Source organism: Pleurodeles waltl, chromosome 11 (genome assembly GCF_031143425.1).
Source record: "Pleurodeles waltl isolate 20211129_DDA chromosome 11, aPleWal1.hap1.20221129, whole genome shotgun sequence".
In the NCBI taxonomy this organism is placed as follows: Eukaryota; Metazoa; Chordata; class Amphibia; order Caudata; family Salamandridae; genus Pleurodeles; species Pleurodeles waltl.
In genome coordinates, this window is record NC_090450.1 from 678934518 (window position 1) to 678949193 (window position 14676).

The 14676-nt window shown below is 43.3% G+C and overlaps 1 protein-coding gene across 1 annotated transcript; it reads left to right on the forward strand.

The window, feature by feature from the left end:
* The first annotated feature begins 475 nt into the window (after nucleotides 1-475).
* LOC138266658 (gastrokine-1-like) lies at nucleotides 476-10032 on the forward strand. Its single transcript, XM_069215466.1, has 5 exons — nucleotides 476-607; nucleotides 3218-3355; nucleotides 5492-5602; nucleotides 8529-8667; nucleotides 9755-10032. Exons 1-5 carry the CDS (start codon nucleotides 587-589, stop codon nucleotides 9832-9834), a joined length of 489 nt encoding a protein of 162 aa, XP_069071567.1. The 5' UTR covers nucleotides 476-586; the 3' UTR covers nucleotides 9835-10032.
* The last annotated feature ends 4644 nt before the right edge of the window (nucleotides 10033-14676 follow it).

The following is a 14676-nucleotide window of genomic DNA, read 5'->3' on the forward strand; positions in this document are numbered from 1 at the left end:
GCGGCTGCTGCATTTAAATGTGCGAGCTCAGAACACTGAGGCAGCGGAATCCTAAAGTCATCTTGGGCCTCTTGAAATCATTTACAGGCACTCCCTGCCCCTTCAGCCACTCTCGCAGCTTTCTACTTTCTCGTTTGTGGTGCTTTTCCGTTTTTCTTTGCTCCATCTTTCCCATATGTGTCTTTTATTCGCAATAGTTGCCTAATGCAGAAAAATAAATGCTGGCCCTGGTGGCAGCCACCAGCTCAAATTAAGCACTTAGAACTTCGGGGAGTACGGTGATTTGCGGGTCTTTTGAATTGGATATCGGCACCAATCGGTCAAGCTACCCTCTGTCCACGAAAGGCATCTTTCAGAGTAGTTAGTATTACGTTGCTGCGATCCCACCAATAAATGATAAAGCTGTCTGCATACGTGGCAGATCTTCAAATTACGCAATGGCGTAGTCCATTATAGGTTGGGGTTATCTCCGGAGTACAGGCTGTCCTGTGAAGGGTGCCTTGTGATAAGTGGATGTCCTCGCACACTGTATAAATCCTCTCTCTCATTCCAGATTATCACCGCGGCTCTGCTCGGAGTCTTGTTGATGCAAACAGGCGCCAATGACGTAAGTACTTTAGAGTTTTACACAAGCTTACTTTTTGTTTTTAAATCATCAAATTCAAAATGTGTGGTTTCACGTGTTGTAGTTTCATCTGTTTTTTAGGCCAGGCTGTGCTTTGTAGTTATGATTTGGAAAGGAAGCTTCGAGCTTTTCCTTGGCACATTGTGAGATGTTAGGAGAGTCCCGTCACCTTTTGATTCCCTATTACTCATTTGAAAACGGAATACTTTTGGTATTATTCCTACTATACAAAAGCAATAATAGCTTCTGATAACGTTCACCGTGGGTGCTGCCTGTGCAGGGGCATATTGCCAACATTTCACAGTGAAAGGAAATGGTGTGTGTGTGCATGTGAGAGAGAGGTGGGGGAGGGCACTATAAGAAGGCCCTGCATCCCTGCTGCAAAAATACACTTCTAATTAATTGCAGCTTTACAGCAGGTTTTTCTGTATGTAAATGAAGAGGCAGCTAAGTGAGCCAATGCCACTAGATGGCGCCAGATGCTAGAACTGCCATGTGTTCTCTTTTACCTGTAGGATACCTTTGTAACATAACAAGGACCTCGTTACGAATGGCCCAGTTATCTGATTCCCTAATTATCGAACGAATACAACCCGACACCACGATGTTTGGTATTTATTAGTTGCAACAATTAATGCCGGTTACATGTTTTGAGGAATAACATGCACATGTTGGTGCTTACCAAAATACACGTCACATGCCAAGGTTGATATAGGGTACGCTTCTCCGCTTAAATTTCAGCAGGATTACTCATCCGAAATTTAACGAAGGCTGTGGTTTTAGTGTAGCCAGTATGTAGCAAAATTCATAATTCCGATATGTTCAGTTACATGACTTGGGTGTGTTGTACGTGCCATATAAAACGTCTGTGATGTTTGGATGACTTTCCGGTAATCTTCATTACTCCGATTCCTAATTTCTCGTCCCATTACTTACGTTCCCTCCCTCCTTCTATTTTTAAAGTGTGGCTGTGAAAGCTTGGTATGTCAGGGTGCGCTCTGCCCTTGTCTCCCTTTAATAGTGAAGGGGGAGGAGCAGAACAGGTATTTTTCACTAGAGTATGCTTGGTAGGCGTGGTAGGGGTGAGGCCTTGCCTCACAAAGTGCTTGTAGTCAGGAATGGGACGAGGAATAAATGCGGAGGTAATTATTATTTTATAGTCAAATGTTGTCTTCATTTCATTGGCCAACATTGAATTTCTGTTCCACCACCTCCAAATTCAGAAAAGAGTTCACCTGAGGCCATCTAAAATACCTTCAGAAATGCCCATTTACACCTTTTCTTCTTCAGCACCTCTCAGGAAATGCGGATGTCATGATATTCAATGGTGCATTCAGTAATAAGGTGGAGTGCTCCACCCCTTATATCATTGTGAACTAGTGATTCTGAAGGTTCTAGGTTCGATCCCTGCTTAAGGTTTATTTTATCCTTAAAGCTTTCTTAGGACAACAGCCAGTCACCCGAATAATATGGTAAAAAATAAATTAGGCGGGACCTACAACTCTAACTTGCAGTCGAAAAGTCATAACCCCCCTTGATCATTTACACACGCTAGCTGAAGCTATTGTTAGAGGTTTTACCCCATAATCAAGCACAGAAAGAAATTGTGTGCATGCAAGTTATTGCCAGGGGCGTTCCGACTTTTGCTGCTGTAATATTTCCAAGCAAAAGATCAGAATAAGGTTGGTGTGATTTTTATCAGCCAAAAACTTGTTAACAGGTTTTCAGCAGTCACAGATGTGTTTCGTTTTGGTCAGAGCACCAAGAAATGAGCGCCTTTTACACATTTTGGGGCATATTTACAAGTCCCTATCGCCACCTTGAAGGAGGCCTTTTTCCTGCGCTCTGTTTACAAAGTGGCTCAATGCTTGCATTGCACCACTTTGTAAACCCTTGTGCAACATTGTGACTCTGCCAGGCATAATATATGCAAGGGGGGCGTTCCGACACAGGGAGGCCCTAAAAAATGGTGCAGTGAAATTTATAACATTTCGCTGTGCCCTTTTTAAAAATCATTTTTAATGCCTGCTCAGACCAGACATTAAAATAACGCACCCATTTTAATCAATGGGCCTCCCTGTCCTTTGCTGCCCTAGCGCCAAATTTTTGACGTTAGTGCAGCAAAGTGCCACAATAGCGTCAAAATGTTGACGTTATTGTCCTAATGACTGCCATGGGGCGCCATATTGTAAATACGGCACAACCGTGGTGTCATTAGGTGGGGCAGGGGCGACACAAGAAAAGTGGCGCATTAGGACCGATGTGTCACCTTCTTGTAAATGTGCCCCTTAATACTTCATGCAAAATGTCTTACATGCTCAAAGGTCATCATTTCAAATGTGATGAAATAAGGGCCTCTACTAACTGGTCCTGTGTTTTACATCTCAATGACTGGGGCTTATTCATGCACATGATTGAATATTTTCAGGAAACGCCTTTGGTTTAACTTAATGTGACAGTGAGAAAAAAATACGGTTGAAAGTTTACTGTCAACTTCACTGAGGCTTTCATAACACCAAAAAAAAAGGTAAAAAAAAAAAAAAACTGAGGTAGAAATATGAAGCAGTTGACATCTTTTGTGTCTCCCACAAGGATATCAACGTCTCCAACCAGGGGAACATTGGTGGAGATGTTCACCAGACAGTGAACATCAACAACCAGGACAACATCGCCAACATCAATGACTTCAACGGCTGGGACTCCTGGGATTCCATCTGCGACTACAAAAGGGTAAAGTGACAGAGCTATTAACGATGTGCAATACAATGTCTCTCCCTATCTCTCACTGTCTCCCAGCCCTTAAGTGTATATATACTTTTCAGGTTAAGGATTTTCCAACATCTTGGATTTTCCTTGCTAATTCTTAGGTATGTTACTACAATTTGTTGCTTCCTTTAAAGTAGTAAACGTCCGGTCATTCAGGATATCCACAGTTACACCTACAATTAGATACGACTTATTTCTAGGCAGCTAGTTGAGAGATCTGTCTATGCCTACGACAGGGATGTCAAGCCTAAAAGACACTAAACTTGAGGGGACCTGACTATCTTCTATCTGGTGGCACCTGTACCACTACGGCCACATTCCTGGCTAGATTGGAAATCCAGGAGACGAACAAAGCATGCACATGCCAAGAGGCTCTACACATGGGAAGACACTCCAGAACAACCTCCCTTTGCTCCTGAAACTTCCTTCTTCATTGATGTAGTTTGGGAAAGGCCACAAAGCCCACCTCTTCACAACCTTCCTCCCATCCTAGACGGTATCCCTTTCCCCTTTCTTCAGTACAATGCAATGTCCTACTTGTAATCCCTTCTATATTCATGCACTCGTATTACCCTCAGTTCACATTGTAAACACATCCGTCATGGCTCTGCATCCTCACACTTGCAGTTTTATATACCAAAGTCTAGAACACAAGACGGTCTTTATGCAGTGCATTTTTAATGCATGACATAATTTGTACATACGATTGCTTAAATGTCATTACATGTGGGAGTAGCAGAGAGAAGTGAGATAAGGTCCAAGAGGTGGAGGCTGAGCCTGGTACCATCAGCGTGTAGCACAAATGTGGTAGAGGGCAGCAGGTAATGGGTGGCGGACACCTCCCTTGGTGCTGCGGGAGAGCTGTCCCTTCAGGACATTCCTTGGCAATCTGTGTTAGCACTGCATGCAGGTACCTAGATAGAGACAATCTAAGCTCCTTCATCTCTTTTCCATTCGTCGAATGACCTGCCTCCTATGAAACAAATCCCCTCGTTGAAAACACAACCCCTCTCTCAAAACCACCATTAATCATCTCAGTCTTCTCTACAAGAAAATCTTAAAACCAGAAACAGCCTCTAACTGGTTCTCATTTAGTCCAGATCTCAAGAGATGGTCCATTAGAAGAGCGGAAAAGATAAGGAGAATCAATAACCCCCTTTATCTCATCACCTGCTCAAACTAAAATGAAACATAAACCTGCAAGCCCTTCATTCTCACAGTGAAAGAAGGATGTCTGAACTCCCAAATACTCCTCTCTAAGAACAAGCCAAGGAAAATGTTTGAAGTGATCAACTCTCAAACCAGTAGCGCCAGTAACTCCTGTCCTACCCTAGACCCTCAAAACGCTAATCAATTATCATCGTTCTCTGATAAAATCAACACAATTAGGCAGGAAAGTTTGTGGAAAATGTGTTTAATCAGGTCAAAATTCATTAGTATGCCTTATCCTGTTCCTCCAAACCTTTACCATGCCAATTCGGTCTATTCTGGGAGTTCATTCCATCACACTTAGGAACACATCCAATGTTACTTTGCTCTTGTTTCTTTTGTCTAATGCATCGCACAGCTTATGTGCTACATTTTCACCAACTTCTCAGAATCACAATAATTCAAATTACTTGCACACAGTATTCTTTGTCTTCTAAATCTGCAGCACTCTCAGCTAATTTGTGAGTAACTGTGATTCTATAATGCCACTGTTTCTACGTATGTTCTTGTATTTGTGTTTTGCTCCTCATTGTACAGTACTCTGTTACCCTCTCTTCTCATTGGTGATTTAATTTACTGTGATTTTGTTTTATAACATCTTCCACTATTAGCCTCTGATTGTTCTTTCCAAGCATACTGCAGGTCTGTTGCTTCTTCTCTGTTTGTACAGCACTCAGAAACTGTTTTGGGTGAAGTTTGACGTACATTAGACAAATAAATAAATACAAACAACAATAAATAAACACATAAATAAAGAAATACACAAATCAATCAATCACTCAATCTGACAGGATGCTGTACAGGCAATTGAAAATAACAAAACACGCTTGAAGGAAAATCTAATAATGGACTTGAATTGAATGCACTTCTCACTTCTGTTTTGCTACCCAGGGACTGTTTGCCACCCGTCTCTTCTCGAAGAAAGCCTGCGTTGTAACAAGGATGAACAAGGCCGTGTTCCCCACTCTCGCCCAGCTCAGCAAGGCTGTGCAGGAGAAGAAGGTAAGGGAACCGATGAATCAAGAGTGGACTGGCCGTACTGGGCCCAGGGAAATATCCCAGTAAGCAGAAAGATGGGGGCTCTCTACAGTCCTAGATGTGCCTAGGGATCCTTCAGGCCCTTAAAGTATCTGAAAGTGAGCAACAGTCAGTTTTCTTAATGGCACATAAAAGATTTACTGCTGAAGAAAATAAAGCTCCTTGGTGATGCGGTGGTCTCTTATGCTATATTATGAGTCATGCCCTTCTTATTAGAGCTGCCATTAAAGCCTATTTCATGATAGACACGTTTGGACACTGTGCAGAAAACCAGTTTGTTTGGGCCTATTTTTTAAACAAGTTTTCTTTACAACATTCATTCTGAGTTCCGCCACTGCCAGCACCGTCTTCATTTCTCCAAACGCACATTATAGATTTTGATGCAAGAGCAACAAACATCTAATGACAGATATTCTCTTTTGTTCATTGGGAAAGGAAGATTAAGGCACAGTGAACCAGGCAGGTTCAAGAAAGAAGGGTCTTGACGGTCGAAGGTGACCTTCAATTAACCTCAACTTTGGTGTAGCGTACCACTAGAGGTATTACACTGCCAACTGAGGATGGAAGCACGAATGCTCAGTTTATTTATTTTTGTTGACGAACAGGGTGTGCAGTGTATTAGTGCAGCCAGTACAGTGGCACCGGGTCCCCCGTGGTGTGAGATCCCTCATTCACCTCAGCTGTGTCTCTCTTTTAGGCCCACATTCAGCGTGAAGAAGGGCGTTTTCCTTGCTTTCGCCAGGCCCCAAAATGTACTTTGTACGCCATTGTCGTTTTCCTTCGAGGTGCTGCTGTACCGTTTGTTGGTAACTGTTTTTCTCGTGGGCTGTTCAGCTCAACACTACACACACAACAAGGATAATGACTTTACGCAGCCCATTAATACACATTTTATGTAGGGGTGCGCGCTATCCTGCTGTAACGAGCTATTTAACACTATATTAGAGGCTTAGCTGTCAAGTCTGAAGCTCCCCACCCCGAAACGTGATTATTATTGTATCTTAGGCTCAACCAACAGTTAGGGTCCCATATTCATTGCTTGCACTAGAGCCCTGGCACCCTTCTACACCATTTTATTGTATGATTGCCAAGCTCACACTGAACCTAGCTCCTTGTAAGAGTGTTGTCTGCTCTTCTTTGCGGTTAGTTATTTAATGACGTGTTTCCCTTTTTCCTTACCCAGTTCTGAGTATTGCTAATTATGCTATCTGAAGAAATGGATTACTAGTGTTGCTTTTCTCGTCATGAACGCACGATTTCGCGTGGCAAAATTAAAATATAAAAGCAGGGCTGTTGATAAAGGTCATTTTTGGAATGAGGCTATGTCATTCTCTCTTGTCCTATGCTCATAGTCATGTTTTAAATGAAAAAACAAAAACAAAAGTGCAGGTACCTATTATCAAACGGTATATGATTGCTACTGAGAAGTGCCTGTTACTCTGCAGTGCATTGTGTATTGCTTTGTATATGTGGGTGAGTAGCTTGAAGGTGATTTGCTTCTCGACCAATAGCCATTGGAGGGTCCTCAGGTGTTCGTAGATGTGTTCTCGGTGTGGAAGGTCCTGGATGAGTGTAGTTTTTTGATGTTTCTAGTTGAGGTGTCGGAGTAGAGGGCGTTGCCGTAGTCGAACTTGCTTGTGACTAAGGCGTGGGTGACTGTCCTGTGACAGTCTGGTGGGATCCATTTGAAGATCTTCCGAAGTTTGCGGAGTGTGTGCCAGCAGGAGGAGGTGACTGAGTTTACCCGGCGGGTCATGGATAGGGAGGAGTCGAGGTTGATGCCTAGGTTGCGGGTGTGCTCAGTCAGTGCAGGGGGGGCGCTGGGCCACCAGGAGTCGTCCCAAGCTGAGGTGGCATTTCCGATTATGATGATCTTAGTATGTTGGAATTGAGCTTGGGCAGTTTTCTCTCATCCAGGTGGTGACGGCTTCCATTCCTGAGTGGAAGTTCCTTTTGGCAGTGTCCAGGTCTTTGATGAGGGAAATGATGAGTTATGTGTCATCGGCATATGACACAATGTTCATACCGTGGCTTCTGACGATGGCTGCAAGAGGGGTCATGTATACATTGAACAGTGTGGGGCTCAGCGAGGATCCGTGTGGGAGTCCGGAGTTGACTCCTGTGGATCTGGATGTGGAGGGAAGGAGTATGACCCTCTGCATCCTCCCAGAGAGGAAGGAATGGATGCATTCTAGGGCTCTTCTGCTGATTCCTATGTCGTGGAGTCTGGTGTGCAGGGTGCTGTGGGAGACCATGTCGAAAGCTGCTGAGAAGTCGAGGAGTATGAGGGATGCGGTGTGGCCGCCTTCTAGGAGTAATCGGATATTATCGGTGGCTGCCAAGAGGGCTGCCTCAGTGCTGTGATTGCTGCGGAAGCCGGACTGGGAGCTGTCCAGGTAGTTGTTGGCCTCAATGAAATTCCATAGTTGTACTTTGATTGCTTTCTCCAGTACTTTGGCGGGGCAGGGTAGCAGCGAGATGGGCCGGAAATGTTTTAGATCTAATGGCTCAGCTGAATTAGTTATAGAAGCAAACCCCAGAATACACTTAAATAATTATGACAGTGGAAGACCAAAGACAGAGCTGGGGGTCTAACTTTAGACGTGCAAGGTAACCCAATTCAGGCTGGAGCCCCGATTTTTGGTGCCAAAACTGGCTTTTTTAGCTGTCTCAAACTTGAAATTGCCTCTGCCGCAATAGAAGTCAAAGGGGAAAATGCAATCTCCAGTTTCCTTTTGTCAAAATCTCCCACTTTCCTGGTCTGAAATGTTGGCATGTATGTAACTTGGTCTACTGTGGTAGAGTCTCAAAGGAAAGTGAAAGGTGATATTGGTTTATCTGCTGCCACAATCCACAGTCAATGTTTTTTTCATCTCGCTTCAATCCAAAGGCCTCTGGCGATGCTCCGCCTCCACGTCAGGTGACCTACGCTGTCATCCACACTCCAGTCAAAGACGTCAATGACTTTGGCAGCCATATTGAGTCACTGTGTAGAGGACTTCCAACCTACAGCGCCGCTGAGACTCAAGGTAAAGTACTGTCAACAACTGTCAAAGCCTCTAGGCACTTAGGAATATTTCAAATTCCCAACTTTCTTGGAATGATGAACAAGTTTTTCTAAAGAAGGTTGCATTTTGTATCCCTGTAATGAAGGACGCTCTCTGCGGTTGTAGGAAAGCCCGGGTTCTCCAATGGGGAGTAGAAGAGTAGCAATGATTAGTGTTATCCATCCGGGCTATTCCACCCGCTTGATGTTCAACTGATAAGAATACATCATTTGGGTCAACAAGGTCACCCCATGCATCAACAATGGCAACAGTGTGTTTTTGTGCATTGATTTTAGAACTTAACAACTTTTCATTTCCCCCAAAATACTCTTGCTGCATTGCATGTCTTTTGCGCCCTTCCAGCTTTCTTTCGATAAATACTGTTAATTTTGGAGGCTGCACTTTTATTCGATTTCCAAATTAGTTAATTCTTTGGATCCCCAGTAAGCAAATTGTGCTCCTTTTGGTAATACTACAGAGCCTCTGATATTACAAATGAAGGAGTAAGGGGAATTGCTCTTACTTCGATCTGAAATGGTTTTCTCGAAGACGTAAACAAATTTTCACGCTCACAAGGAGAAAACGTGTCCCCCATTCAACATTCTCGTTGAAGTTCTGAGGGCCCTGGTTTGGAGTTGTCCTGGAAGAAATACTTGCAATAGGTTTCTTTCAGGAACTTTCAAAAGCACTGAAGGCAGCTTTAAGCACCGGCTGCCATCCCTGGATCCACAGCAGCCTTCATTCAGTCTGCTGGCTTCAGTGTGCCTTGTCAGGCCCTCTGAACTGACCATCTTGCGCTCATGTGTGGTCTATAGTCACAATCACCAATCATCTGTCATGCTGCTGTATGCATCAAATGCACCCACAGCCGTTGTGATCTAACAGCATGACTGATACAAGTCTGATATCTCATCCAGTCAGCATCTCACCTGCGACTTTACCTGCATGCTTCTGTATTGCTGTTATGGGCTTCAATGCGTCAAATTCACTAATGCTATTTGAAGGCGCTACCTGCATGTGATTGGTTGTTTCTCCCTGTGCCTAAAGGTCGTTGCTTGTGTCTTTTCAGGGTCTGAGCTTTTTTCAGGTTACGGTGACTGCTCAAGCTCCAGCATTATCACTATTCTGGGCATCACCATGTGCTGGTAAACAACAGCAAATGAATACAGCCTGCATCAATCCACGTCTCAACCAGCTTTCACACCACGTCAGTCCTTCTTGATCACTGTTGAAGCATGAAGTTGTTGCCTCCAGCCAGAGTTACCCGTCCTCTCAACTTCTACCACCTGACACATCTTCTGTATTGAAATCTGTATCAGTGGATCTTGATATATTTAATAAAGTAGATTTCATGAACTATACTTTCCATTTTTCTTAAAGTAAATTGTAGAGCAATGTCATGTTAAATAGCAAAGACTTTGTCCAAGTGTCTTTTTTTTTCTACAGATAGCTCTAGCTGTGTGTTGTTGAAGAACTATTGCGCAGCATCAGTACTTACAGCAGGCTTTCACTCAGCTCGTTGCTTATACTTGGTTGGTTTTCTGTCAATTTCATTTGCTTTCTTCTTATTCAATGGCTTTCCTTTCTCTTCTTTTATTTGTCCCTACTCTGGAGCATAGCCTCTTTACTATCCTTTCATTTGTATGACCTGTATCCTTCCATATCCTTTCACTGCTGACATTCAAGGAATGTTTGCTTTCAGCACTCCATCAAAGTGCATGAACTTTCTTGCTCTCTTCCCTATCTGCTAGTTTCCTGTTTCTACACCCACCTCTCATGCCTATGTTGCTGACCCAAGCGCTGCTCGCCTATTGCCTCCCTCAACCTTCCCTGTCCTGCTGAGCTTTTTAGTATTCTTGCAGCTCCTCTGTTGTTCTATCATCCCTTGCTATTCAGTGTTGCATTTTGGCACCATTGACTTTTTTTTTTAGCTTTTTAGGAAAGCATAGAAGCTAAAATGTTATACTAAGTTGCTAATTTTCCTAAATGCACTTTACACATCATTTATATTTTTAAATTTCCGGCTTCAAGATGGGTGTCGCCCATCTTCAAACAGTAACTTAAAATAAAATCAATATGGTCACTGCCTCGTGATGTAGGTGCACATATATGTCATGCTCTGATTGCTGTAGTATCATGATGCATGCATGCACAGGCATGGAGATATATGTGCACATATACATCATCACTCTCTGTTTTTTCTACTGGTGTTGTTCAGCATCAGTAAAAATCATTTTTTCTTTTGTTTGCTGAGGCTCCACAGCACGATCTTCTCTTTTGCATACCCTGCCATTCTCTCTATCCCATTTGATGCCCTGAAGTCTTTCACTGAATCACGTCTTTTGACCTTTCTCTTGATACTAAATAAGCATTTCTCTGTAAAACTTTGACACCTCCCTGTTACTCTTTAATGCTGCTCACGATGGTGTTTCAGAGACTGGGACATCGGACGTATTATATGAAAATGTGTGACACAGATCACAGTATATCCTTTATTTGCTTCTTCCAGTCTGCAAAAGAGAGCTTCCACAGCTGTGCATCCTTCCGCTAGGCTGGTTAGAGTCGTCTTTTTTTACTCTAATCAGCCTAACGTCATTTTTTGGTGCAAAACACCCATCTCCCATACCGCCAACCCTACCCGGCTATCATCATTTTCCTTGACGTTAGCCCACCCTTTGCGCCATTCCATAAATTTGGTGCCTGGCTGGTGTCCTGGAATGGCACAAGCCGGCACTGTACTTTTTGACGTAAAACTGCGTTTGTGCAGTTCTGTGTCAAAAAGTATAAATCTGGGCCTAACTATATAGTTATCATGCAATCTAGTGGTAGGTGATGTAGTGGATGCAATAAGTTTATTAGTTGATTTTGCTGATCAGGTTATAGTCACACACATTCATGGCAATGCCGTTTCTATTGTATTGCCTCTGCACTCTAGGTTAAGGGTGGATTTCACATATCATAGTTAAGGATACAAGACTGGCAGTGCTGCCAGAATCTTCCCACTTCCTTTATTGTCTACCTTAGTGGAACTGTCACTGCTCTGCTTTCATGAATATGGTAAGCCCTCACTTTCTTAGTCTTTGACATTTCGGCACATCTCTCTGTCAGGAGGTCAGTGCTTAACTCCTTCAGACCATTTCTGAGCAACTTTATGTAAAATTGGAAAACAGATTAAAACATATGGTAAGAGCTGTCTTTTCCTCCTCCACCCCGATTGGACTTTGCCCTCTCTGCATGTTCAACCTCATATCTTGGGTCTTCACCTTCCTGTTTTCTGAATCTTTTTTTGTTGCCCTTAGGGCTCTATGCACCTTACCACAACTAAGCAGTGCAGAAGTGCTTGTGCTCTCTTCTTTAATGATTGTAGGATTGACTTACATCCGATTGGCATATTTACTTTACTTGTAAGTCCCAAGTAAAATGGAACTACATCTGCCCAGGACCTGTAAATTGAATGCTACTAGTGGGCCTGCATCACTGATTCTGCCGCCCCCTTAAGTAGCCCTTTTAACATATCTCAGGGCTACCATTTCAGCCTGTGTGGGCAGTTAGCAAAATAAACCATTTGCTTGGCCTATTCCTTCCTTTTTAATACCTGTAATTCACCCCTACGATAGACCCTAAACAGCCCATAGGGCAGGGTGCAGTGAATTTAGAAAGTGGGGCATGCACTTTTAAGTTTGAAATGTCCTGGTAGTGAAAAACTCTTAAATGAGTTTTACACTGCTGCATGGTCTACCTCTCTCATAGGATAACATTAGGTTACATTATTATATTTAAGAAGTGTTCACTTTCAGTTGGGAGCAGGTAGGCACAACGAGTCTGGTAAAAACAAATTGGTAATTGAAAGACCTCTTTAATGGTAAAGTTGAATTTTTAATCACAATTCTGAATAAGCCAATTTTAGAAATGTGCCATTTTCTTGTCCTAACCATTTGGCGCATGTAGCATGATTTTGGGTCATATGACTCATAGCTGGCAGTTGGGGTTTGTGTATTGCTCCCAGACATTGAGACAAAGGGAAGATAGGTGTTGGCAGGATGGGCCATTCTGAGTTAATGAGGGGCAGGAGCTGTCATCCATCTCTCTTATACATCACAAAGTCTCTGTCTGAGCACCCTCAGAAAGGGTTTTGTCACTAGCCTTTTGTGATCCCAGACAAGTTGGGGTCAGGGCAGGGAGGAAGGGAATGACTGATGCCTGGGGGGTGTAAACCTCTAGAAGCTTTCTCTTCCACAAAATGGGCACCAGGTCTAAATAATGGAACTCAGACACCAACACTCTAGATCACTACTGGATCTGTGGACTCTCTAAGGAAGAAGGACTGTCCAGCTGTGAAGTCTGCCCTACTGACCTGTTTTGCTGCCCAAGGACTGCTCTGCTGCCCAAGGACTGCTGTTGTTTCACCAGGACTCTTCTGCTGTGAGCTGCTCTGCTGAAACCACCCTGTCTGTAAATCCCAGTACTCCAAGATCTCAAGGGCAGTCGGCTGACCTCTAAGAGTGGGCAATAAATTCCGCTCTGCTGGCAAAGTAGGCAGAGTTTTGGCCATTCCGCATTATGCATATAACAGAGTTCTGACCAAATGCTGCTGATCGCCGCATTGCTGAGTTTAAGCCTGACTGCTTTGTGCCTTTTGGAGTTTGCTTGTGACTATACCCCGACAAGTGCTGTAGTTGCTGCTTGAGTAGGGTTTCAGCCTCTGTAACCAGTAACCCAATTTCTTATATCCCTTCCTTTATATGAGGTCTCCAAAATCTCCCCTTGGGAGATAGCATTGCACTTTTAAGCCACATTCTCCCTGCAAGGTTGCATTCCGCAGAGGCTGCAAACATCCAAGGGCCACCACATATACCAATCTTCACATGAGTGGCTGTGAGATAGTCTAACATGCGATATTCCCTACCCCACTTGTGCACTCCTCCTGTACTCGCTCTTCAAGTCTTCACTAACTTGTGCTGTCTTCTGTTTTGTGTTCTTCCATTCGTTGAACACCAACTTTTGCACTTTCCCATCCAGTGCTCTTCAACTCCATAAAATATCCATCTTGCCATTGTCCATCTTGTTCTGTTCTACACAAGACATCTCTCCCATTCTGTGCTTTCCCTTTCTGAGTGCTTCCGTTTCTGCATTCTTGTAGTAAAGCCATCCTTTTTGCCCTGATCACCCCCATTTTAGGACTGATGCCGGTTGTTAATGACTTTGAAGTTGCCCAGGGCTCTGGAAACCAGACCCAGGGCCAGTGCTCTAGTATAAAAAAGGTACATTATTTGCATAATTTTAACTGGCAAATAGAACCTAGCTATAAGAACCTAGCAAATGGTAGGGCATGTAGGTTCAGAGACCCCAGTGAACTTATTGCCCTCAATTGTGCACTGCTGTGCTGTCTGATGTCATCTAACGCAAGGCCTGCCTTGCAGGCTGGCTTTAAAATAAAACTGTGTCCAAATTAGACTTTGGAACTAAAAGCACTTCCAAAGTCCAAAACTATAGGCCTGATTTAGATATTGATGGATGGGTTCCTCTGTCACAATGGTGATGAATATTCTGTCTGTCGAAATATAAATCACATAGGAAATAATGGAATTTATATTTAGACGCATGGGATATCCATCACCGTTGTGATGGAGTTACCCATCAGTCAAAATCATGCCCTACATTTGTAGTCCTTATAAGTCACCCCTAAGGTCTGCCCTAGGTGACCCAAGGGTAGGGTGCATAGTTATAAAAAGCTGGGACAATATGAAAGATGTTTTATATGCCCTGGTATGGAAAAAAATCTAAAAGTTATTTTTCCCTATTGTAGTGCTGCTAGCCCCATAGACTAACATGGGAGGCTTCATTAACCTAATAAAGTCTAACTTTTGATTGGAGCTATCATATCATTCAAAGTATGAAACATATAGTTACCTTAAACCCAACAACTTGCCAAGGTCTGATTTAATATAACTATACCGGGAAAGTAGTTTTAGAACTTACTATCCTGAAGTT

What these genes read in the sequence shown, in the direction of transcription:
- LOC138266658 (XM_069215466.1), top strand. Translation starts at nt 587, where the DNA reads ATGCAAACAGGCGCCAATGAC. An exon ending in TGCAAACAGGCGCCAATGAC is followed by an intron (nt 608 to 3,217) that starts GTAAGTACTTTA and finishes GTCTCCCACAAG; the next exon opens with GATATCAACGTCTCCAACCA. An exon ending in AGGCTGTGCAGGAGAAGAAG is followed by an intron (nt 5,603 to 8,528) that starts GTAAGGGAACCG and finishes TTCAATCCAAAG; the next exon opens with GCCTCTGGCGATGCTCCGCC.